Source organism: Drosophila grimshawi, unplaced genomic scaffold (assembly GCF_018153295.1).
Source record: "Drosophila grimshawi isolate 15287-2541.00 unplaced genomic scaffold, ASM1815329v1 contig_311, whole genome shotgun sequence".
NCBI classification, from domain to species: domain Eukaryota; kingdom Metazoa; phylum Arthropoda; class Insecta; order Diptera; family Drosophilidae; genus Drosophila; species Drosophila grimshawi.
This window is the reverse complement of record NW_025063098.1, coordinates 7,987,022-8,012,275: the sequence shown is the minus strand read 5'-3', so window position 1 is coordinate 8,012,275 and position 25,254 is coordinate 7,987,022. Positions and strand designations below refer to the sequence as shown.

Genomic DNA, 25,254 nt, shown 5'->3' with positions numbered 1-25,254 from the left:
ATAAAATTAAACAATGTGTTTTCTTTTATCTTTTGTTACTTTATTATCTCATTCAATAAAATGATTTTGTTTTTACATTTATTTTATGTTGTTTTAAATTAATTACAAATCGTAAGATTGACGTTTAACGCATTTCCAAATGATTGCTTAGTTTTGTTTTTAGACTAAATAGTTTTTGCATTTCGAATTAGTGATATTGTTTCTTGCTTTTTACATTTAGTTTGAACATTTCACTAATTCTCGTACACATTCGATCGTACTTATGGTAAACTAATGACTTATGTTTAGTTGTTATTTTAATTATATTATTAGGCAAATTTCAATGAAATTTTATGTATTTGTTTTCATTTAGTATTTTACAGCGACATCATTTCATTAGCTTATTTGCATCAAAGAATTTAGAAAAGAATTAACAGAATGCTTTTTTAGTTATATACATTTGAGACTTATTTGAATTGGGGGAAAACGTAACTAAACTATGCTAAACATAAAAAACTGTCACATTTCGACTTATGAATTATGGTTTGTATTATATATTACTGGGCGGTCCGCGATGTGCACGCTGTCCATGCAACGTGGAGGAATGTCTAGAGCCGGGTCGTGAATGTACAATTGCATAATCGTTATCAATTGGTATAGACCTTCGAAGTAGTACGTTGGATAAGTTGGTTGATAAGTTTAATACAAAATCAATGGTAAATTATTATGTATATAATATATGTTTCAATAGAAAACTTGACAGCAGTAGTTAGCAACTCTTTCAAATGGACGGTTAGTGTTTTTTTTCGGGTATGGGCAAAAGAAAATTATACGTTGAATACGTTTAGTTTAGTTTTTAAAGTTAGTCATCATTTTAAATGAATGCAAATAATCAATGGTTAATTACAGTTGCAATACAAGGCACGAAATAAATTCATTATATTTATTTTTTTTTTTTTGTTTGTTTTGTTTTTGTTTTGTGAACACATGTTGTGTTGCATTGTTGTAGTTGTTGTCCAGCAGGGCGGGCACTTCAGTAGAGTTAACAAAAGATACGAGTACAACAAAATACGATACATAGATACGATCCAAGGCTTTTGTAGGCATGCTTTAGATATAGTTTATGTGTGTGTATGTGTGTGTGTGTGTGTCTGTATTTGTGTGTTTGTCTGTGTTGGCTCCACAGCTACCAGAAAAAAATATTGTGAGAGCAGATCAGATGCATATCAAGTGTATAGTAGAACTTCAGTGTATAAGAGTGTGTTTGTCTGTGTGTGTTTTTTAGATCAGCTTAATATCTATCAGACCTATTTGAGTGTATCGTTGAACCGCCGCTGGTATAACCCTTGTGCGCATCTCTACCATGCAGCGAATAACGTGAACCATACTGGCTGCCATGCCAACTGCGATAGGGATCGTATTCCTCGATGATGGAGGGCTCCTTCTCAATGATCTGCAAGAAAGGGCCACGCATGTTTAAAATATCAATATTTTATAGGAATTACGACTGGCAGACTTACCTCTGTGTTGGCACAACTACAGCTCATGGCAGTGCAAAGGAAAATATTCATCAGCAACATGATGAGGAACAGAACGCCCAGAGTTATGGCAAGCCACAAAAGCCAGCCAGGCCGTATACGATCATCGCAGTTCGGTGAGATTACTGCAAGAGATAAAATATATTTTATTGTTGGGCTTAGTTTTGATTTCATTTTTATGCCCTCATACCTATTAATTATTATGTGTAAAATGAGTATCAAGAGGTATGTTATTAATTTGCGTGTCTCTGTATATGCACATATATATTGCCCATATTCTACTAAAGAGGCAAAATACTCAGGAAATGCAATAGAAATATTATGAAGAATATATTCTATATTTAATAAAAATATGAATAAAAATATATTACAATTGTAAAAGTTTGATTTTAATGTAGAAAATACATCAAATTTAGTTGCATTAAACATAATTATATAAAACCTTTAAATAAAATATTTATTAAAGCTTTAACAAGTAAGCGCGAAAACATACATTTTTAGTAGACAGTGTGCAATATTTATATACAAGTAATTGAGAAAATTCAGTACTGGAAGGGATTTTAAGTTTCACTTACGTCGCGCCTCGGCAGGATCTAAGACGAAGACGGTTGTGCCCGCTATGCTAGAACCTTCCTCGTTGGGTCCAATTTTGCGGGGTCCATTGCCATTGCCCTTTGTAAAGCCAGCCAGGGAAAGTTCAGTGCAATCATCAATTTCCACACAGCGACCATAGCACTGGATGACGTCACACTGCACATGAACTTCGGATCCTGAAATGGCAATTAAATTAGTTAGTATCTTGCATGTTTTGTGATTGGTCGGGCTACCCACCCTCGGGAAACTTGAACATGGAGGCGAGCGTAGCTTCAGCTGCCCGCCCATCGGAAGTAGGTACAAAGCGACTCATAATTCTTGCGTCATAGGGGCAGCTATGCATGAAAAGAAACCGTTAAGTTCGTTGGTTGCAACATGTCAGGAGCTGATTGAAGAGTCAGTTGTACTTACCCGCGATCATCTGTGAGCTTGAGGGTAAGGTTTTTCTTGTCAAAGGCAAAGCAATTGCCCACGCGTAGTCCATATGTATCTGGATGGAATTAATGGAGTGAGTCTTAATTAGTGCATTCAACAGGGAACAAGGTGCTGTGCTGATTACTAACCGTTTGGTTTGGAGAACTCCGCGCGTATCTTATACTCATGTCCATAGACCGTTTCGCGTACGCGATGATCGTTTTCCAGAAACTTGAGCACAACATGGGCATTGTCATCGCTGTCAATTTGAATGGAAATGAAAATGGAAATGGTCGTTACACATTATTAGCCAACAGTTGACTTTAGTTAGACTTCCCACAATTACGAGCTGATCGCATGCAGTCGCCAATTAAAAGCGCAGCTCATAGGCCCAAAAGTGCGGCCCACTGCAATTCGCTTGCAGTTTCAATGTGGACGGCAGCATTATGCAATTGCCGGTCATTACGTTATAGACAGTTGCGTTTTTATGCCTTATAGGCACAACAACAAACATATGTATACATTTGTATATATAATTTGTATAGTTTTTAATTTTCGCTACCTAGTTTGTTGTTTTGAACATTTTTGTGCATTTATTTTGTATTTGTTGTATTTTTTTCAATTTCCTTTTGGCTTACTGGTTATTTAACAGAGCGCAACAATTTGCAAAAATCACTAATTTGAGCATACCTATGTTTTTCTAAATTGTTTAACTATTTGCTTGCGCTTTTCTTTCACTCAACACGAAAGACTTAGGCAGCGAACTTGCGTAATTAATGTTAAGGCAAAGTCATTGGCATTATGTAAATGCGGCAGGTGGAAATTAAATTGTTTGTGTACAAGACCAGATTGTAATCGTTAAGAGGTGCCATAAATAACTTTACCGTTAATTGAACACAACATTTGAGCTCGGAGTTCGTGCGAAATGAGTTAGAATGTCCAGCAATGGCGAAAAGGCCGAAAAGAATTTCATTGTATCAAACGCCAATGGCCTTGAGTTCTATTTAGCGCTGTCTTTTATATATAGATAATCAATAAAAGGTGCTATAGAAAGGCAACACCTACGGGTACATACAAATAAATATATATATGTATATATACTGGAGCGATTCTCCAGTCAGCATAATTTGATCTTTGATTTCATTTGTTGTGCGCCGACATACATATAGGAAAAAAAACAAGTTTTCGGAAATTATCTGAAATTGGCAAAATACTGGCCAAAACAACTAGCACTCGAAGCACTTTTGGCCTGACGGAAGCTAAACCAAATTACAACGCAAACTCAGCCAGCCACATGCGAGAGTACGCCGAAGTGCAATTGTCTAGACAGCTACAGCTTTGGGCAGTCAAACTTACCGAGCGAAGCCCGATTTGCCACAGGTAATCACATAAAATTTATCATCTGCCAGTTCAAGAGTTTTGTGCACACGCACTGCCAGCTGAATGGACCGCTCCTCCGTACGCTAAGGGGAAACAGAGAGAGGTGTAGACAGTTAAATATTTGTTCAATAAAAGTGCAAAGCGCATAGATGTTGATTGGTTTTAAAAAGGCATGTTAAGAAACTAAGCTGCAGTCGTTGGGAGCGTCTCATAAGTGATCATATTTATGTTCGGCATTTGGCCCTTTAATAAACGCTGCTCTTATGGTGCTTATTGGCTATCGCAAGAATAGATCGCAATGATTGCAGCAGTTTGCGGCAGTCTGGTGTGGTACGTTAATTGTCACTGTGATGTAATTGCAGAACCAGCAACAACAAGGAAATGCAAAATGCTGCCAACTGTGACGCTGACTACCAACAAGCCATTCAGTCATCCAGTCAGCCAGGTGGCCCACACTAGACACACACACACACATGCATTTTCCAGGTGTTTGTTTATCTTATTTAACAATTTCCTTGGTCATGTATAGCTTTCGTCTGAACTTCATTGAATCTTATGCTTTACAGCCACTTTAATAGCTGCACTTTCAAGTTAATGAGTTGGCTGCCAGACATTTCGGTAATAACATGTTTGCATTTCATTTCGAATGCGACTTCACTGTGGCATTTAATATAATTTAGCGTTTTAATTGTGCAGCCACATGTAACATGTAACGAGACGAGCACCAAAATGAAAGACTTAAGCGAACAACTTGCTAGAATGCTCGCTCTTCACTCTTATAATTGTTTCTCGTGATTATGCAACTGTGCGAGTTGAGTTATTGAAATTGTTGAGCTGCCAGTTACCAGTTGTTTCTGTCTGTGGATATCAGTAAATTGAATAAGGCAGTTAAGCAACTGATTTTTATCTGTGGAATACTTGAGTGAATATCTTTAATGCATGATTTTCACTTGAAGAGTTGACGAGTCAGTTAGCCTTGACCCGCAATTGACAGCAATTAAGTAATACACCAACTTCTATAAAAAGACGCAGCTACAGCTGACTCAGCAAGTACATATATATATATAAATAAATATAAATATATATGTATAAATATGTATATACATATATGCAAATATTCAGCATCCGCAGTTTTTGCTTGTATAGTTTACAATTGTTACTTGTAGCACTGAGCAGCTGCAACTCGCTCGACCGGTTTTATTTTCCATACGTACACATACATATAAACATACATATATATATAATAAAAAATAATATTTATTGGTATAATATTTATTGGATTTATCTGGTTGACGTCCCACGTCTGAAGTGTATGTATTAAAAATTGTCAGCGTTTTATGAATGAACTCAAGCTTTTAGGTTTCAGTTTGATCAGTGCTCTTTTAGTATATGACTCAACAAACTAGATAAGTATTGTATATATGTAAGTAGTTATAACATTAGTGCAAGCTGTTAACAAATAAACACTACATAAGTGTACATAAATACCTCGGGCACAGCTGCAAGAGAATATCAATTGACTTAGAGATAGAGTGGCAGGCAGGCAGGCAGGGAGGCAGGCAGGTAACTTGGCAAATTGTGTCACAATTTGTTGGCCAGCTCATGCATCAGGATCGAGCACAGACAAGCCGACTCGAATGGAGCAATCAAATGACGAGCTCAACTCAAAGTTGAACCGAAGCAAAGTGGTGAGTGGAGTGGAGATACAATATACAGAGAGCATAAGCTGTAGAAGCCAGCGGATGGGCTCATTATCAAGTTATTATCAAACCAAGCTGAAGTTGAGAAAATTACTGCGACGATTTTCCATATGTGCACAGTTCTTTTCTCTATACTGTGGTAATTTTGTTTTTTTAAATTACTTAATGACAAATTGGCAGACAATTTTTTTTGTTATTCGTTTTGTTTGCTTGTTTGTGCAATGCAATTAACATTTAAATGATTATAATGGAGCTGCACAAAGAACACACCATAACACCCATCATAAAATAATGGCAAACAATTTGAAGCCGAGTGCGGCGAACTGGCAAAGCGACCCACTCGCAACATGAAATAGGTTCAAGTACACCAAAACTCAACCCACAAAGCCAACAATACTACTTGTGGAAACATCAACAATAATAACAACTTGAACTTTATGTTAAATTTTGTTGGCGGCTTGGGCGTCTCTGCCATTGTCAGCGCCAATTTCATGCTTTGCCAAGTACGGCAATGTGAGGGCTTAGCCATAAAAAAAACCCAAGTAAGAATAAGTATTCTGGGCACACCGAAGATTACATACTCTTGCAGACCCCTATTTATCTAATCTCATCTACATTTTATAGATAGAGTATTCCGCTGTAATTGATTTTTTGCCCAAATATGAGGAGCATTACAAATGCTAAACAAACAAATTCCTTATACAAAATGTCGTTTATCGTGAGCTTTATGATATGTTATTCTAATCTCCCAGATTTTGTTTCTAAATTTTGAAAAACGAACAAATTCGCATATTGAGTAAGTTTGGTTCGGATATCTTGGTTAAAGAAAACTAGACAAACTTACTATTTCAGGAAAAATGAGGACATTTTTCAAGTTTCTGGTTTATAGACTGACAGACGGACGTGACTAAGTCGACTAAGTCAAAAATATTTATGTTTTATGGCCAGTTACATACCTTTGTAGAACTTCATTATGCTCCATTCACCCATTTTCAATGCGTTCAGGGTATAAAATACCAAATCAAAGAGATTACGGCGCTACAAAGAGGTTGCTAGTTGTAGCCTGAGCTCTAGCTTAGGCTGCTCCCTATCTCAGTTTTTGTTCCTGTCTGGGTCTCTGCATGCAGTGCATCTGGAGTGCATGGCCAAGGTCAGACAAAGTCGAAGGCATTTCTGAAGCAATTAATGCCCCACGAAAATATTTGCCAAGAAATAGAATCAAAATTGCTCAAGAGCTTTGGAGTACATACATATAAAAATTCTTTTGACACAAATACCGCGCACACGCCGAACAACAATAAGAACAACGAGCTTAACGACAACAGCAACAACAACTTGGAATGCTGTCAAAGTCGAAGCGTGGAAAGCCTTGTCTGAGCATGTGAACTGTCTGAAAAGGCGGCCTGGGTTTCCAGCTAGACGCCGGCGCGCTGTCGACAGTCCCAACCCAAACAGTTGTTGCCCTCACCCTTTACACTCGTCGACCTCCAGCTATAACACTCCGCTCCCTCAGACGTTTCGCAGTCTGCCATTCGGAGCTAGATCTCTGCATAAAACTCAAGCTGCCGTCGCGATAAGCGTGATTTAATTTTATGGGGGACCTCCCTTTTTGGCCGGCAAACGGAAGGTGGGCCAAGAGAGCTGAAATAAATATGCTACACCTATGCATGCTGGTAAGTGAGGCAGTTCGACTTACCTGTGCCCTGGCCTATTCCCAGTCATAGTTTATTTATAAAATTGGGATACAGGGTGCAGCCTGACTGATTTGACATTGCAATTAATAATGCCGTACTTGTTGGATGTGCTTAAACTTATAACATGACGCGTTATGCTGATAATTTGCATTTCAACGTTATGCGTTATGCGCACACTTGCATACACTAAACAAAATCTGGCATACAATTTAGAAAATCGCAATATTGATTATTACTGTTTTGCATTCTTTTTCAGAGAGGAAGCCTCTCTTCAAAATACCAAGGCTATCTAACATCTTAGATTTGCTACACATATATGAAAATTTATAAATTTTCGAAATAAGTTTTTAATTTTTGTGTTCTAATAATCCATAAAATATAACGTACTTTTAAAAGGCAGAAGTAAACTAAAACTTTTGGCATTGAAGGGTTTTTTCCGATGGGGAATTTTGTGTTTTGTAAATTATGTAAATTTGCCATATCTTTACGACCTTTGAGGTACATTTTGGCATAAATGTTATAAATAATATTAAATAAAGTAAATTAAAAAATGATGACTGGTTTTCAGGACGATAATATTTGCAATTTTCTAAATGCACGGTCTTCTTTTTTTTCTAAAGTGTATTAATAACTGACTTATCTACTTACATATGGCGCTGGCTAATGCTAATGCCTCTTGCCTATATAGGCCCTCACTGCCTTTGTCTGCCATTGTTCAACTTGGGGGCTGCTTACCCACACACAACCGCCGCCTGTCAACGCCCGTGATGCACGTAGGATTAAACTTGATTTTTATTGCCATCGTTACTATATAGACTGACGACTAGTCGTCGCCATCGTCATCGTCGTCGTCGTCGTCGTCGTCGTCGTTTGCATTGCAGCTGTTGCTGATTTGCCTTGATTTGGGGCCAAGACTCAAGTACTTGTACACCAGATACGAGGCTCTCTTTAATTTATGGGCATGCGTGCCCTTTTGGTGCTGCCTGCGACACAGACCGTAGACAAGGTCTTAGTGTTAGCATGTGGAAACACACGCACCTAAGACAAACAGACGCCCGACTGCAAGATACCCCTGCCTTCTTATCTTGCCATTTGGTTTGATTTGTGTCGCTGCACATATATATAAAATTGTTTGCTTAACAAGTTTCTCGCAACCTTTTTAAATATATTAAGCCTTTAGAATTAAGTTGATTTATAAGTTCTGTATTATAAGCGAAGTGTGTATATATTGATATATGATATATTGAGATGCAATACTATTATATTATAGTCTCTGATAGGAGCTTGTTTAATTTTGGCGGTATAAGATATCCAAGTTGCAAACTATTTGCTAAAATGTTGAAAACCAAGTTTTTGATGCTTTCATAAGTGGATTCACTCTTGACACCCAGCAGGACTACTTTCTAATATATTTTATCAGTAGCATAAAATAAAGAAGAAAGTATGTTCATGCCCGTCCTGAAAATGTTTATCTCAGCTGTCATTTCTTATTATATACAGCCCAAACCACTATTAAATCGTACATCGAGCATTTTTCGCTATCTGTATGAAACCTGTTCTGATTAAGTATAATATGAAAGGTAATTAAGTTACCTTTCCAAAAAGTATAAACTTGATTGTGCAATAACAGTTAAAGAAAAATACTCCATGTACGAATAAGCAGTGGGATGAGTTCTTGTATATACTTGTATATATGATTCAGTCCAATATTTCTAATGAATAGTGATAGGTCAATATAATAAAAATCAGAAATGTATCTGAAGCAAGTGCAATGCTCAGAACGCTTAGTAAATCTTAGTGGTTAATATTGTTAAGGAAGCGTTGAATGGGTGATGCTTACATTGCTTCCACTCACGTTGCTGACCAATATTCCGCAGTAGTCTGGCGCTCCTTGCTTGGCCCACAGGTTGAGGCTGAATGCAACCGAATCGCTGCCATCGCCCATGGCCATACAGGGCTGTGTGCGATGATCTCGCGCATGAACAGCGCCTGTGTAGCCGGAACTGAACTTCACCTTGATGTTCATCGTGCCCGCTTTGCACGTGGCTGCGACATGGGGCGCAAACTCGCCGGGTGCCGCCGGCGGTTCCTGTGCCGAGGCTATCTGTGAAAGAAAAACAGAGTGGTATTAGTTTTTATTTATTTTTATTTTTTTTGCTAATAACTATGACCTATTTTAGGGACCCTGGGAACGCACTACATACTACATACACAGCTGTAAGATAGATGGGTAAACATTTTTGGCCAAGTCATTGGGTAAGCATGGGAAGCCATAAGAACACGAGAATTCTAATTAATTTTAATGGCCAGCCAAAGAGTCAGCAAAAGTCGCAATTAATTGCAAGAGGCAACAGCAATAAGCTCGACTCGAATGCTTGGAACTTAGAACTTTGCCATCGAATCTGCGTTTTTGTGTATTTTTGTGTATTGTTTTCAAGTTCTTTGGCGGCCACGCTGCACGTTTTGGGCCAGTTTGAGGTCCAGCTAGAGCCACAACTCCAGCTTCAGCCGCGCACTATCAAAGGCATTTGGCTTGAAGATAATTTATTGGCATGCTCTCGACTTGGGTTTCCGTCGCGTCGTCGTGATAATTGAATTTGTTCTCCAGCTTCAGCTTTCGGCCACAGCCAAAATGTTAAACTGAAACTAGACTTTCAGACCGTAGGCGATAGATAAGCGGCACAAAAGTTAAGTAAGTCATGTCATGACAATCGCACTGATGCCGCTTGCCATTTTACCCCGCTTTTTTATTTTTTATTTTTTATTTGTTGACCAGCTCACGTTCTCACCCTGCGGGCTGGGCCCAACAATTCGGAGCGCCTGTCCAACGAAAGCCGCCTAAATTCCCTACGCTTGACGTGCCCCATTGATTTATGTTTATTTACTTTCGAAAGCTGTCTTGTGATATCCATTCTAGATGCATTCATTCAATGCTGATCTGCAGCGAATTCGGCAAACAGCCCAGTCATTATATAAATATATGGCTTCTTATTTTCGCCGATTCTGATTCTGGAATCTGTTTCTGCAGTGGCTACTGTGGAGGTAGCCAAGTTGGATAGGTAATGTCAATGACTAAATTGCATTGGGTGTATCTACGTGTATACAGAGAAAACTAATTTGGTAAATAGAAATATACGATTTCTTAACCGATCTTATGTTGTTATTCAATATAAGATCAAGCACGGAGCGAATCTGTATAATTATGGCTATATTGCTATAAATAAATAAAATAAAAATAAATAAGAATGATCTGGGTCTAGTATTCAAGTTAAGTCTCTAGCATCACATAATCTCTGAGATGGGTGCTTTCATGCAGACGAACAGACAAAGAGGCATATTTAAATCGATTTGACCTTTGATGTTGTTATATAGTATATCTATCTAAGTTATGGGGTCAGAGTTGCATTTGCTTGTTATATATATTTGCACAAATTTATTATACCCTTTGTTACTTATTTAGAATGGATTCTGGGTATAAGCAAAATATGTTGGCCAGTGTGCCACTTTCTAAGCGTGACTAGAACGTCCACTTTGCATCGCATAAGGATTTTATTGGCTTGTAGCTGCACCACTTAAATAAAACACCAATATCTGTAATAAATGTGGATGTCGCTTCCTTTGTTTGCTCATGCCAGCAATTACAGCCAACATCTTTTGGCGGCGCAGTTCAATGCGCGTTGCCAACGCTCGAGGGTCACATAGTACATGCATGCATATGTGGCGCGTTGTTGCAAACACAATTCCAATTCCAATTCCATATCCAATTTTAACTTCAGCTCCAGCCGCAACTCCCATGACAATTTGTCGCTTGGCAAAATGCAATTGTTTTGTATGAGTTTTGCATTTTACATTCAGTTACCAGAATCCGCGACAGTGGCTCAGAGGCTCAGCTACAGCCAGAGTCACAGTCAGAGCTGGAGTCAGTCAATTAAAATTGTTTTTGTTTTTTTGCATGCTCGTTTCGCTATCGTTCGGCTTGTTAAAATCGCAACAAAAATTGTTGCCAGCTGTTGGCCTTTGTATTATGCAACACGCTCTGATTGTTGTTGACTTTCCATATAAACAAAAACTAAAAAAATAACAACTACAAAATACAAAGTAGAAGCACAAAAAAAAAAAGCGAAAATCTAAAACACAATTAGACACTTGCGCTGCCAGTCACGCCACAGAAATTGCTGCAGCAACTGAAGCCCAGCGCCCATTAAATCCAATGAGGCGGAGCTTTGATTTTGATGGATTTGAACTGGCTCATGTGCTCAGTCATTAGTTGCTGCCACAGTTGCTATTGCAGCCGCAGGACACTCGGGTGATTTTTCACAAAATTCCTTTCTGCCGGCGATTAGGGGCGAAACAAAAGACTTGCAACAAAAAACTTGTTTGCCGCACTGCATGTAAATCGTATCAAAAATCACAGCCAGACTCAGACTTGCACAGCTGGAACTTCATCCAACTGGACAAGTTTGCTGGCTGCTTGGATTCTTGGCTTGTTGCCGGGTTAAACCATTAAGCGCAACCAACTGCTAATTTATATAGCTGCAAGGGGTCAAGCGCTGTTTGCCATAAACCATAAGTCTACAGACATTGCCCTAAGTATTAACTATTAGAAACAGAAATATGCGTCATTAGCTCTACAAAGTTACAGAAGAGGAAGCAATTAGTTGATGTTGAAAATGACAAATCTAAAAGAACCAATGTGAAATATAAAATCTATCACCTCTTAAGCATTGACACTTTTAAAAGTATTATCAATTTATTGAATAGTCATTTTTTATATTCTTTTAAAGTGGGCTAAAAAAAACTTGAAACATCTCATCGGCATAGTACAAATTTACCAATGTTTGTTACCAAAAAAATAACTCCTTCCTTGTAATTGACATTAAAGTGTAAAATCATTAAACATTTATTTAACAATTAATTTTTTAATTCTATCTAATTTGGTAATAATCACAAGCAAATCATCGTCACGGAAAATTTTAATGTTGTGGCAGACGTAAATACTATTTGTTAACAAAGAAAAACTTGTCTGAAATTGATAGTTAAAGTTTTCAACCGCCTGCTGCCAATTATTAACTTAGCGTTGCCAAAATTTAAATACTTAGAAACAATGATGAGAGCAAGAAATGCTAATTATATATCAGTTTATTTGAACGACAACAGCTGAGAACTTTAACACAGATAGAAGAAAGTTTTTTTAATTGGAGATTAAGGTATTTGAAAAGATTTTGCTTAATGTAAAATTTGGGAGCGTTAATCAACCTATTGAAAAGGCTATAAATCATTTAAATTGTGAATACATAATTTATAGTATTGGGAGATATGAGAAATTTGAAAGCTGTAGAAGCATTTACAAATATATTATTTGCATTACGTAGAAGTATAATTGAGCATCATATAAATATAAAAATAAAATATATATATATAAAGATGTAAATAAATATTGTATAGCATTCCATTATTTTCTTTTGAATTGTTTAGTTTTTTTTTTAAATACATAATTGCAGATCATCGAAAGCTCAGTTCTTAAGAACAATATGTTTTTCTAATTAGTTAATCACCAGGTCTAATGTTGATGAAGCAAAAAATGAGTTAGCGTGAAATCGTGGCGATGCTTATAACAACTAAGGTAGAAGTGTTACAATTTGTACTACATAGTTGCAATGCTCATTTGAAAGTAAAGTATAACAATATGCTTGTAATTTACGTGCTCAACTAATTATAATTAAATTGTGGACAGAGCTCTTATATACAGACACATATTTGTTATCCGGTTGGGTGTGTTTCCTATTGCTGACTTTTTAGAAAACATAAATATTGCGCAACAGTTGTTTTGCGATACGATCACCCAGAGCCTGAACTGCGACTAGGCGACTTAGGCGAAGTGCAGCTGTGCATATTTTCAACTGATTGCCAAATAAATTTGCTAATGCTAAAAAGCAACAACAACAGAAACAACTGCAACTTATGTGTTAGAAGCAAAACGAAACTCGTGCACAACAAAAGGCGGCCTCAAGCATGTTGGCCAGGGGATTGGTGGAGGCGGCTGAGGTGATCGGACTATGCGCCTAAACTTATTTTGTGTGCATTTGAATTTCCGCTATGTGCGGCTGAGCAGTAATAAAGCTTGCCAACTAAATTATAACATAAAGCCCCAGACCCACCGACCGACCGACCGACCAGTCGCGGCCAACTTGTATATATACACTCAGAAAAAAAAACGAATTGAAATTTACAAAATGGCCGGCAATCTTAAGCATAGAATTTTAGAGTGCATAATATTTTTACTGAATTTTAGATAGTATGTTTTTAAGTAGAAGGGTTTGTATTTCTACTTTTCATAATTATATTTCTGAAAAATACTGATCAAAATAATGTTTTGCATATTGATTAAATTTTTCATAAATATTTTATATATTTATGGATTATACTTTTGTCGATTTAGGACAAACATCTTCTATTTTACGCATTTTTTTTTTTAAATATTTAGAATTAATTGTAGAAAACGTAATACTTTTATGTCCGATTTTGTAATTTCATTGCTCTTCTTTCTTTTGAGTGTATAGCTCAGGCAGCAAGTTGGAGCCTCCAGTTTGAGTCGCTGCTTGCCGAGTTGTTGCTGCTGCTGATCGCAAATTGTCACGGTATTTTCGCAAGCAGCGCATAAATTGCCGCTTAAGCGGTCGCAGATCGCATTACAGACGTCGCAGTCGTTGCAGCAGTCGCATATTGTTGGCCGTATTTATAGCTAGTGTCGAGTTTTTGGGGCTCGGCCAAAAGCTTAATGAAGCTACAGGCTGCACAGGCGACAGGCGACAGGCGGCAGGCGGCACGCAGCAGGCCGTATGCTTAACAGAAACTCGTTGGATGAGAGCTGACTGTCAAAATGATTTTGGTTTGGTTAGCCAGCATTTTCACAGAGGCAATGCTAGTGTTTTCATTGATGGCCTTATGCACTAAATATAAGATCTGCAATTAATGTCGCTGTCGCTATAATTAAATTTCAATTGCTGGCGCGCTGCTCCATTGATGTTCTGACGCTGACGCGCTAATTTCATGGCACGTACCCAACTGCACGTACCCAATCGACCCAGACTCATACCCAGACTGAGACCTAGACCCAAGCCCGGACTTGGTGCTGCCGTTGTCCCCTTTCGACGCAACACTGGGGTCAATTGTGTGGCTCTTAATACAATAATAAGCACTTATATATGGCCTTTTGTTGCTGCACTTTTTGCTTCTGAACAGCAATCAATAGATGGCAAAAAATATGTTCAAACTATTTACTACTGTTAACTATTTCATAAAAAGAAAACATCTCAAAGAACATGGCTACGAGCATTTCCAGCTTATTTATGTGTTTTACTAATTGCTAGTTGTTGAGTAGTTTTCTCTTTTACTCAGAGCCAGCCAGACTCAGTTGGCGTTCTTTACTTCCAACAGTAGCTGAAGAAAGGTTTCGTTTTAATGGTTTTCCCATAAACTGTAGCCACTTACGAGCATGGCAAGTACTTTCTTCTCTGATGTTTTTATCTTAGGGCATCATGCTGCTTTATTGTGGAGTTGAAGTTAAAGTTGAAATGGGCTTAAAATGTTTTGAAAGCTGCCTTTAATTGAATTTATCTTGGACATAACCCTCTTAACCCAATAACAATGCTGGAAAATTACCGAAAATTCTTTCATTATAATTATTATACATTTGTTGCTCATTGAATTGTCATTAATCACGATTTGAGTGCTTCAATTATGAACCTTTGCGAGTCATAGTTACTTTGGTTGCTAATGTGAAACCTGTCAGAAAGTGCCACATTCTCTTTACCCATTGGATGAAGTTAACATCTAAGTATTCACCTGTCGTGATTTCTAGTCAGGCTAAATGTCGCGACACTTTCTTCATCTATTGCCTTAATTACCTAAAATTGTTTACTCAACACTTTAATGCACGAAAAACCCATCGTTAAGCCCCTGGGCAACTACACAATATTTTTCCCAAATACCCTCAAGCGCTGAGCAATTTTCATAAACGCCACTTTCCATGCGCATCATTTGCCAAAACAGAATCTGAAAGCAACTCAGTCGCAGGGCATAACAAATAGTAGTTAGCTAGCCTGTCGCTTCTTTTTAGTTTTTCTTTTTTTCTTTTTGGGTTTTTTGGAGGCACAACTTTGGGAGCATAAGCCCCAATGACGAGCCAATAGAAGACACTGTGGAAATTTCATGAGACACCGGACAAAAATGCAACAAAAGCAGAACTGGCAAATGGTTTTTCCCATTAGCTTCAAATAAAACCTACTTTTACTCCAGCTAACAAAAACAACAACAACAACAAAAAAACAATTGCTAAAATTGCTGCTGTTGTTGTTTGTTGTTGACTGCGTTGAGTGACAGGCACCAAAAAGAGTGGCAGAAGTGGAAGCAGAAGCTAAAGCAGAAGCAGAGCAAAGCGCACTCTGCACGTGAACAATGCAAGTTAATCAAATAATGAAGTGTACTAACCGACAAAAAAATACAAAAAACAAAAGAAAGAAAGAACTTTCTCCATTGGCGCACTGCTGAGAACCAAATGCCACTGATGATGACCCAATATGCCAAACACTTTTGCATAGATTTTAATGAATTTTACGCTAGACTGGAAACTGGGCAACTGCAAAATGCTAACTGGCAACTGACAACTGTTGGCCAGTAAACAAAATAATTTGCACTCGAAATCAACTCGGCGTTAAATTGCGTCAACTCTAGAATGCTACAGGCCAATAGTAGATTCTGTGGTCAGTTTGGTGGCATGACATAAACTCGCTTTTTTTTGTGTTTATTTGTTTTTTGTAACGCTTTGAGAATTATGGCCAGCATCGGAAAACTAACTGCGCAACACATATCTAATGGCAATAGCAATAGCATAACTTCCTGACACACATTATCTACACTACACTCAGAAAAAGAACCCAAAAATGTTGTAAATAATCTGAGAAATCACGAAGGTTTTCTGTCTCATGGAAATATTTTCCATGCTTATCAAATAAGTTTTCTAAATTTAAGACACTTAGCTTATAAAATATTGCTTCTAAAATGTTGAGAAAAAAATGATAAAATCAAATTTTCCAACTGTGGCTATTGTAAATTATAATCCATATAAATCTTTTAAATATTTAAAATGTCTTATGGAATTGTAAAGTATTTTGTATATCTATTAAATAAAAACGCAGAAAGAGCAAGTTAGTCTAAGATCTCTGTGTACACTGTTAATGATTGAAATTAAATCTGATTTTTAAAAAGATACAATTTTCCAATATATAAATATATCTTATGAAAATAAAGGTAAGTCTATCGGTATGTATGCGCTTTTTTTTTTTTTGTAGTGTAGCAATTCAAGTCGCATCAAGTCGTCTCCAGACGCAGACACACTACTAACCCAGTGGCGGTTGCGTGTGGCTAACAAACTGGTTGCTCTTCTAATTGCCCCAGTCCAGCGTTGGTTACCAGCGGATATCTACTACTATTGACTATGACAATCCAGCACCAGTTGCACCTCGGGCAGTTCACTTCATTGCACTGTCGGCTTTGTGGTCGATGGTGATTGGAGTTGAGTCGAAGAAAACAAAAACTGGCTGCCCGACTGTTAATTAGAGCATAATGGCGTGCATCATAAGAAATATTCCATTTGCATTCTGTGGTTGGGTGTGCTATTATCAAAATTCATAAACATAAAAAGAATAGAGGAGGGAAAATCGACGCAGCTACGATCTAGTTAAACTGTTTGAATACATATAATGCCGGGTAGCTGTACAATTTCTTTACCGTTAACGTGAGCACAAAGCACAAAGACAGACACACATCCTAAGAAGCGAAGATTTAAGAACTTCAATCAAGTAGCCATAACAATCAGCCAGTTTGTTGTCTAAGTCTTTTGTTTAGGTTGCTTAGCAATCGCTGCCCGCTGTCGTTGATGCCTCAGCGGTAATTCTAAGAAAACATTTTTGAGTATAATAAACAATGAATCATATTTCGGGTATATTCTCGCTGCTGTTCTACATGGCATATATAGTACAACGATTCACTTCAAAATCTTCAATTGAGTTTTGTAAGACACGTGCTTGTAAATTCCGCGAAAGACTTGAAGCATTATAAAGAGCAAGCAAAAATATGCACATACTTGATGCGAAACCCCCATGGCTTAACCGCAGGCCAACGTGCTATTTGCGGTTAAAATCAACGCGTCATTTCTGGCCAAATACGCAAGATTTTAAATCGGTGTTAGGTTGCGTTTTGTTACCAATTTTTTGGCTTTTTTACTTTTACGGCCAGCAATCCAACGGCATGACGACATGGCCAAAACTTATATAGCCATATACATATGAATATCATCATACAATGTGTGTGCCTCGGAAATTAGCATATTTTGTTTGCTGTGACATTGAAATGGATTTTAATGGCCCGTAACAATTATAATAACAACAACAACTTAACAAATGTGCAAGTCAATATTTTTATTTACATTGAGCATTGACAAAAGGTGACAATTATTTTTAATAACATGTTCGATAGTTGTCGAAATGCGTTGCGCATTTTAAATACTATTCAAAGCCTGGACTTGGACTCTGTGTGTGTGTGTGTGTGAACAACCTTATGAAACTTAAAACAGAAAACGCAAGTTCATTTCTTGGCTAATGAGTGTAAAGAGCAGAGCAGAGTTAAAGCAAAGACAACAACAAAAACAACAACAACGAGAAGAACATCAAATGTACCGTAAGGTAGCTAAATTTCAATTTTAACAGATATTTAACACGCACCCATATGCATAGGTTGTGTGTGTGCTTGTGTGTGCTGTCCAGACAAACGTCGGTAAACTTATATCTTAATTATCATTAACTCTCATGATCATCATAATGTGTCCGTGTTCCCTTCAACATCATCTTCATTATCATGTTGATAATCATGATTATTCACAGAAATTTAAAGCGGCTTCGCTGCGTTTGTTTGCCGTTGTTTCTGCTTCAAGGTTCTGTGAGTTTTGCATTAGCCAAAGCTAACTAAAAGACTAAATAGCCTTTGCTGTCTTTGCTCTCGCTGTTGACGTTGTTCTTATTTTGCATGCATGAAGTTGTAGGCAGTGCTCTCAGTGCTCCGCCTGCCAAGCCCAAAACGCCTTTATTCGACGCCTCACGTGGGCGCTGAGCTGTGTATTTTATTACTTTTTTTTATGATGTCATTTTTGCGCGACCGCTGGCATCAATAAATACATAGTTCAATATACCCGTTATGCATAAAATGCCGCTGCATACATCAAGAAACTGAAAGTTTTTGTATTTTTAGCTGTCAATCAACGAAATACTCTTGCTAAATTGCGGCCTGCGGCGAAAATAAATAGCTGTTTCTTTTATTTATTTATTTTATTTCTCTAAACAGCTTGGAGCTCCCATTGCGGCTAGAAACTAACTAAAACATCGCTCATACGCGTGAATGCAGCTGCTCAAAGAGACCGGCTTGGACCAATTCCAATCGATGCAAAGCCTTTGCAGCTGTCGTTTTAATACAATTGTGCCATTTCATAAGCCAAAAAATGAAATCAAAACATTCCTCGACAAACAATTGAAAATTGGGCTACAATTGAGAAGGGCCAGCGAGTAGAAGTAGTGCTGGGTAAAAGTTAAGATATCGGTCAGTGGCACATTTGAGAAATGAAAAATATACTTGTAAGCAGCACAAGCCCACAAGACACCATTCTATTGATAAATGGATAAGCTGACTAACTGAGCACTGAATCGGGCGCAGCTGCGGCAACAACACAGTTCATTAATTTGTCTTGCTTTGGAAAATTGCCGTGGAAAATTCACGTGCCCGCAGCGAATGTTGTTTGTACGAGTTCGAGTTTACGAGTACGCCATGAAAATGGTCAGGTAATGTCAGAGCTCGCGGTTAACCTCGTTTTTATGCCAGCTCAGAACATTATTGTATGCAAATGAAAAGTGAAATGGATGAAAGAAACTGTGTGATCTACAACTAGTTATAATTGTCTAATTTTTTACCACTCTCACACCCCAGGGGGCGACGAATGATTTGAATAGTGGTGTGTGTTAACTTACCTGTGTGACGAGCAGCGCACTGAGCAGCAGCCAAAGCGTCGTCATTCTCCAACTGGAGCCCTGAGCTTCCTTTGTGTGGTGTGTCATACTGGCGCACGTTCGTTGCCTAAGACTTTTGTTATGTGGCGTCACTTATCCTTATGGAATAACTGTAAAAGTCATTGATCAAGCATTTTGCAGTGGGCAATTGTGCAAATTGGTATTGTAAATTATTATGGCAAATTTCATGCGCATCACGCAGTTGGCAACTAAACAACTGATTCCAGCTGCAACTCATAACAAATTACTCATTCACCTTGCTGGTTTTGTTGTTTTTGTCGCTGCTATTTTCAAATGCTGAACAGACGATGATGAGTCAATGCGAGAACAATGCGAGCTTTTAACAATTGCTTTACTCGAAATAGATAGCTCTCTGATTTGCTGCGGTTTATTGCGCTTTCGGTTGCGCAGCTGCAGTTCAGATCATTTAAAGATTTCTGTGGTTTTCTAGCTTACAACTTTCTAGGAATTTTGAAGTGCGCAAACGTGACACAAGTACACGGTGTATACGGTGTCCGCCTTAATAATTTCTAATCTTTTAATATGCTTTTTTATCTATGAATGTCGGCGACGAGCATCGCATCTGTTTCTCACGTACACGATTTCATTTTCTATTTTACACCATCAAAATTAAGAGCGACCCCGAGCTGATTGATCTGTGAAACGCATTCAACTTTGAAATGAAGCTGCTTTTTCTGTCGAAAAAAGGTTTCGCAAATTGTTTCCAATGAAACAACGAGAATGAGTGAACAAAACAAGTTTTTTTTCAACGAGAAATGATTTTATGGCACACCAATTGTAGGTATCGAAAAAAATACAAAAATATAAAAATAAAATCCAATAATAAATTGGCGCGCATTATAATAAGAGGCGGTCAAAAAAGAGCAAAGAGCTGAGAGCGCGCTTACGTCATTAGATCGCATTGTCACATTGTGAAAATGTTCGTTAAACACAATAATATATCATGCAAAAATATATCAAACAAAAATTAGAATCGAATTTAGTATGCGTTCATACAACTTCCATGTTTTCTGTGGTTGAAATTAATAATAATAATTCAAAGAGCAGCGTCTGGCGGAAATGGGAGCACACCCACACGTCTGTAATCACATCTACACACGCTCGCACATCAAGGGGAGTATAAAGTACATATTTGATATAGCAAGCTGAGCTTAGCACTAACGAAATCATTTTTTTGTAATTTATTCAGTGTGAGCACACTTTATGCAATAACTTAAAAACCTAACGCAAACAGTTGTTAACATTTGAGCTAAGCACATGAGCCAGCAACTAAGAGACCAGATTTGGCTAAAGACAAGTTAAGAGCGCATCTCTGTGCGAGAGAAGATCTGCTCATAAATTCACAAAAGTTTCAAACATTTTAATTTAAAACATTACAGATTTTATGGGGTTTTTTTTTATCATTTCCTTAAAGTTTTCGCATGAAATTTGCCATTTCTTACACGGATGATTGTTGTTTATTTATTTATGCAAAGTAACTTTTTATTTTGTGTCCATTACTTTATATTCACTTCGTTGCTGCGCTCTTTAGCAATTTTTGTAAGCGAGCGTGCACGTGAAAACAAGTTTTATGCAACAAGTCGAGGCGTATTTATTGTTTGTTAACAGTTAAATTAATTAACAGTTAAATTTATTACTGTTTTTTTTTTGTTGAATCAGATGCGTTATTTAAATTGTATTAGATGCACTCACACAATATGCGTTAGTTATTGCAAGGGCTGTTCTGAAACGCGCTTAACTGAAACGCAACTGGCAATAAAAACTTTCCGCTTGACACGTTTGCAACAACTTTACGGCTCGAGAGATTGGTTGCGACTGAAACTGGCAGCGTGGGGCCGTTGCTTGGATGCTCGTGCTCCAAGTTGGCTTAGCATTGGCTTAGTTGCCGCTCCGTTGCTGCTAGTCGACATCGTCATCGTCGTTGTCGTTGTTGTTGCTGTTGTTGCTGTGTTCTCTTTGCTTTTGCTTTAGCCTTCTGCTGTTGTTGTTTTGTGTTTACACACAGACATACTTTTCACGTTTCGCTTTTTGGCCACATCTTTCGTTTGTTTAATGCCTCATCCGCATCGGTGGCTGGCCATCGTGCTTGAATCGTCGTGCTGCCAGATCGTTGAAAAATGAATGTGGATTGGACTCCCATTTGGCCTGTTATCATTCATACCATTACCGTTAAGCTTTTCAGTAGTAAAAATAAAGCAGCACGTGTATATATGTTTTGTGTGTGTGTCTGTATGTGTGTGTATGTGTGTGAGTGTGTGTGTGTGTGTGTGACGGTGGTTGCTATTTGCACGCTTTTGAAGACTTGAATGAATCGATACACCCGCAGGCTTACTATCAGACACATGCGCAGTGGCTTCGAGAGTGTTTCAAGGCACTGAGAGTTTTCAAGCAGTGTTGCTAAATGCATTAGAAATAACGGAATATTTTTACTTGTTGGGCCTTTAGTAAAGAAATATTTAGTTATTTGACATTTTAAAGTAGATTTATGTACTTTTACTTTTTGATTTGCTTAAATGAAATGAATATGCAAATTTTGGAACGTTCTTATATTTTAAGATTCTCAACACCCACTGAGTACTCTCTGGCCCTATCTCTCTCCAACTGGCGCTCTCAGTCTCTCTTTTCGGTGGCATGCTCTCATGCCGTTACACAAAACATTTTGGTGGGAAATTAATATATAACAAGTCGACCCGACGCTCAGTGAAAATTTCATCACCGTCGTTGACAGTTCAGCTATTTTTTGCATTGTGCGCTCGAAATTTAACAATCAAATTTAAATTTAAAAAGAAAACCATTTTTGTGTTCATTTTTGATCATTAAAGTCATTTCAAAATTAACTCGGTTATTTCATTACAAAATTAATCACTTAACTGCAAAAACAAAAGTGTGAAAATTGCTCTGCTCAGTTTGGCGAAGAAAAAGTTGCAACTCAAACCCGAAAGGAATTTGGAACTGCCAAAAAAAATCGAAACACGGTAAAAATTCTGTATCACTAAGTCAGTCAGACAGGCACCGTTGTGTGTGCAGTGTGTGCGTGTAAAGTATCTATGTGTGTGTGTGTGTGTGCCATTGTGTGTGTACGTGATAAGCGTAGATAGACGCCGTAACAACAAACCCCAGGCAAAGGCAAACGCAGAGACAGAAACAAAAGCTGAGAAAACAGGCAGAAGCGTTTTATTGAATTAAACGCAAAACAAAAAGCGCTGAACGATTAAAGAGTTTGCTAACCCATTAACCCACTAACACCAGCACTCTAGCCGGGGTAAGTGGGGGGTGTGGACGGTGTGGGTGGTGTGTGTGGTGTGGGTGTTGTGAGGTTGGGGGCGTAACTTGCATTTCTAATTGGAAAGTAAGCAAATATTAATTAGTAAGCAGTAAGCAAATAAATACGAGTATTTATTTATAGCACCCACCCAAAAACTATGCAACGAGCAGAGTTTTGCAATTTAGCTAATGAGAAGATACAAAAACACACACACAAACGCACTGCACGTGGGCGGGTAGACGTAAGTGTGCCAATTAATGTGTCAGCTAAAAGTGAGGCAACAATGTGTTGCAAGGATATTTTGTTGTTGTTGCTGTTGCTGTTGTTTGCGTGCGAGTCTTTGACCTCTGCCACGAGCCGTGTCACATTTATGCCACAGTTTTGTCAGCATCGTGATTGCTCCCTTTTTTTATTGTCGCTGATTTTTTGCTTTAATTACCATTGAAAGGACGTTAAACGTTCAGAAACTGTCAAGCAGCTGAATATGCCTGCTTAACTGGCAGCAAAGGAAATGCGGCCTGGAAAATGGGTTAGATGTGGCTGCAGGTGTTTGTGGATTTCCTTTTGCGTTTTGTGCGGCAACAAAATAATGAGTGCACTGCCTCTGCCTCTGCCTCTACACATCGCTCTCCGTTTATGCAACCAGTCGAGAATAGTTTATGAGGTACCAAAAGAAAAACTTTCGTAGAAGCCAACGGTGAGTGTAAAATGCAACCTAGATGGCGAAGATGATGGATTGTCGTGTCCACCGAGCTGCAATCTACTCTCATCAAAGGGCTTAATGCTGTTATGGAGTTTGAAGCCCAGATTTCAGCTCGCTACCGAACACAAAAAAGTTGTTACAAACAATGCCAAAAGTTGTACACCAACACGTTACCCTGGTTATTAATTCAAAAAGTTTTCACACAACGGATACCACACACTGCCACACGAAATGGCAACAGAAACTCCGATTTTTGGATTTATAACTGGTTAATCTTACATTCTATAAATGAGATTTACGTTTGGTATACCCAAAAATTAAACTAACTAAATGTTGTTGTTTTATACATATTGTGTTATGTAAGCAATCAAAACATAAATATTTGGATTAATCATTGTTATATACATATAGATTGCGTGCAGTAAGCAATTTGTGTCACTGCATGAAATAATAAACACACTTGCCACCAAGTATTTCATTTCCGATTCCGATATTTGGCAGAGTCATCTGTCAACTTTGACATTTACAGGCGAATATGGGTTGGGTTGTTGGAATGGCAGGGAAACGTACGCTACCGGCGAAATGGCAAATGTCATCAACTCAACCAGTAACTAACCGGGAAATAAAAAAATCACTTTATTGCTTATTTTTTTTGTAGAAAATATATTTAAAAATGTAGCAGCAAAATCTTTATTCCAGGATGTTTTATATATGCATCATAGTTGCCAGAATATAATTATACACTTTTTCTGAAAAAAAAAAAGAAATTGCATATCTTTTCTCTGAGTGTAGAGAGGAACAGACCCGAAACTTTCACAGCTTCAATGTGTGGAAACCGTACATTTGGCCTGTGAGCGGCGACCCACGCGAATGTGTCACAAAGTGTAAGGAGTAGACAAAGTGACGCCATTGGCGAACTTCGTGGCGTATGTGTAACGTCTCAAGCTTTAAGTAGGCCATATAATGAAAGCTTATGTATATCGCAAATGCAATTTCTACATTGTCCAAATCCACGCTTTATGCATTTTTTTATGACACTGTAATTTTTGGTATTTGCAATTCCAAGTCCCATTTGCTTACTAACGAATTTCAATTTATGCGCATATCATTAGAGTCTGCCAAGGACATGCTACATAAGAGACCAATTTGTGCCTCACGGCTGCCGTTGTTATGTCAATTTGTAACACGCATGCCTTAAGTCAGCCAAATTAAGTAGGCTACGAATAGTTGCCTGAGTGTCAACTTTAATTCTAAACTGCATTTAATTTTTGTTTTTGTTCAACAACTTTTAATCCTTATTGCTGAAGCCAACAAGTAAAAGTCGACTTGAAATTAATTAATTGTTAACATTCAAACTATGTTAAAGGACTTATTTTAATGACTAACTAGTATAAAATTGATGTAAACAAATTTTTTGCTGAAAAAACAGATTATGCCTTTTAAAAATATACTCTATAGAGTCAAAAATGATTCCTTCTACCTGTTATATACTTTTGAACAAAACACTATTTATTGTAAAGATTTGGATTTCTCATTCAACCAAGTACAAAAATTTCACAAAGTGTATATATTTTAATTTAAACAAGTTTTAAGAGCTAGCATATACAAAGTTTCTCGTACTGTGTTTTATGGCTGGTGACAGTTAGGTCATCAATATATAGGAACAATTTAAAATGACGACATATGGTAATCGCAGGAGCAGTAAGTGCCATTGTTGATTGGTAAAAATGTAGTTTTCTATTTGACTTTATTTTGATAAACGTCAATAAATATATATATAGATATTGACCAAGCTTGTAGTCACTTTCTCTCTCTCTCTAGAGAGAGCTTCAGACGAGAAATAACACAAGTCG

The 25,254-nt window shown here is 37.7% G+C and overlaps 1 protein-coding gene across 4 annotated transcripts; it reads right to left on the bottom strand.

Annotated features, from left to right (window-relative positions):
* Positions 1-56: 56 nt before the first annotated feature.
* LOC6563924 lies at positions 57-21,245 on the bottom strand. Of its 4 annotated transcripts, none has more exons than XM_032737299.2 (11): positions 21,126-21,234; positions 19,374-19,522; positions 9,140-9,403; positions 3,882-3,988; positions 2,675-2,784; positions 2,523-2,601; positions 2,349-2,446; positions 2,093-2,287; positions 1,500-1,642; positions 1,287-1,432; positions 57-641 (listed from the first exon to the last, which is right to left on the bottom strand). In XM_032737299.2, the coding sequence occupies exons 2-11, from the start codon at positions 19,458-19,460 to the stop codon at positions 530-532; spliced, it is 1,341 nt and encodes a 446-aa protein (XP_032593190.1). In that variant the 5' UTR covers positions 19,461-19,522; positions 21,126-21,234; the 3' UTR covers positions 57-529. The 4 variants fall into 4 exon arrangements, with proteins under 4 accessions (XP_032593190.1, XP_001990033.2, XP_032593191.1 ...); XM_001989997.3 differs by having other exon boundaries at positions 9,155-9,403; XM_032737300.2 differs by lacking the exon at positions 57-641 and having other exon boundaries at positions 883-1,432; positions 21,126-21,245.
* Between the last annotated feature and the right edge of the window lie 4,009 nt (positions 21,246-25,254).

What these genes read in the sequence shown, in the direction of transcription:
- LOC6563924 (XM_032737299.2), bottom strand. Translation starts at nt 19,460, where the DNA reads ATGACACACCACACAAAGGAAGCTCAGGGCTCCAGTTGGAGAATGACG. An exon ending in GGCAAATCGGGCTTCGCTCG is followed by an intron (nt 2,785 to 3,881) that starts GTAAGTTTGACT and finishes TCAAATTGACAG; the next exon opens with CGATGACAATGCCCATGTTG. An exon ending in TCAACGATACACTCAAATAG is followed by an intron (nt 642 to 1,286) that starts GTCTGATAGATA and finishes ACTACTTCGAAG; the next exon opens with GTCTATACCAATTGATAACG.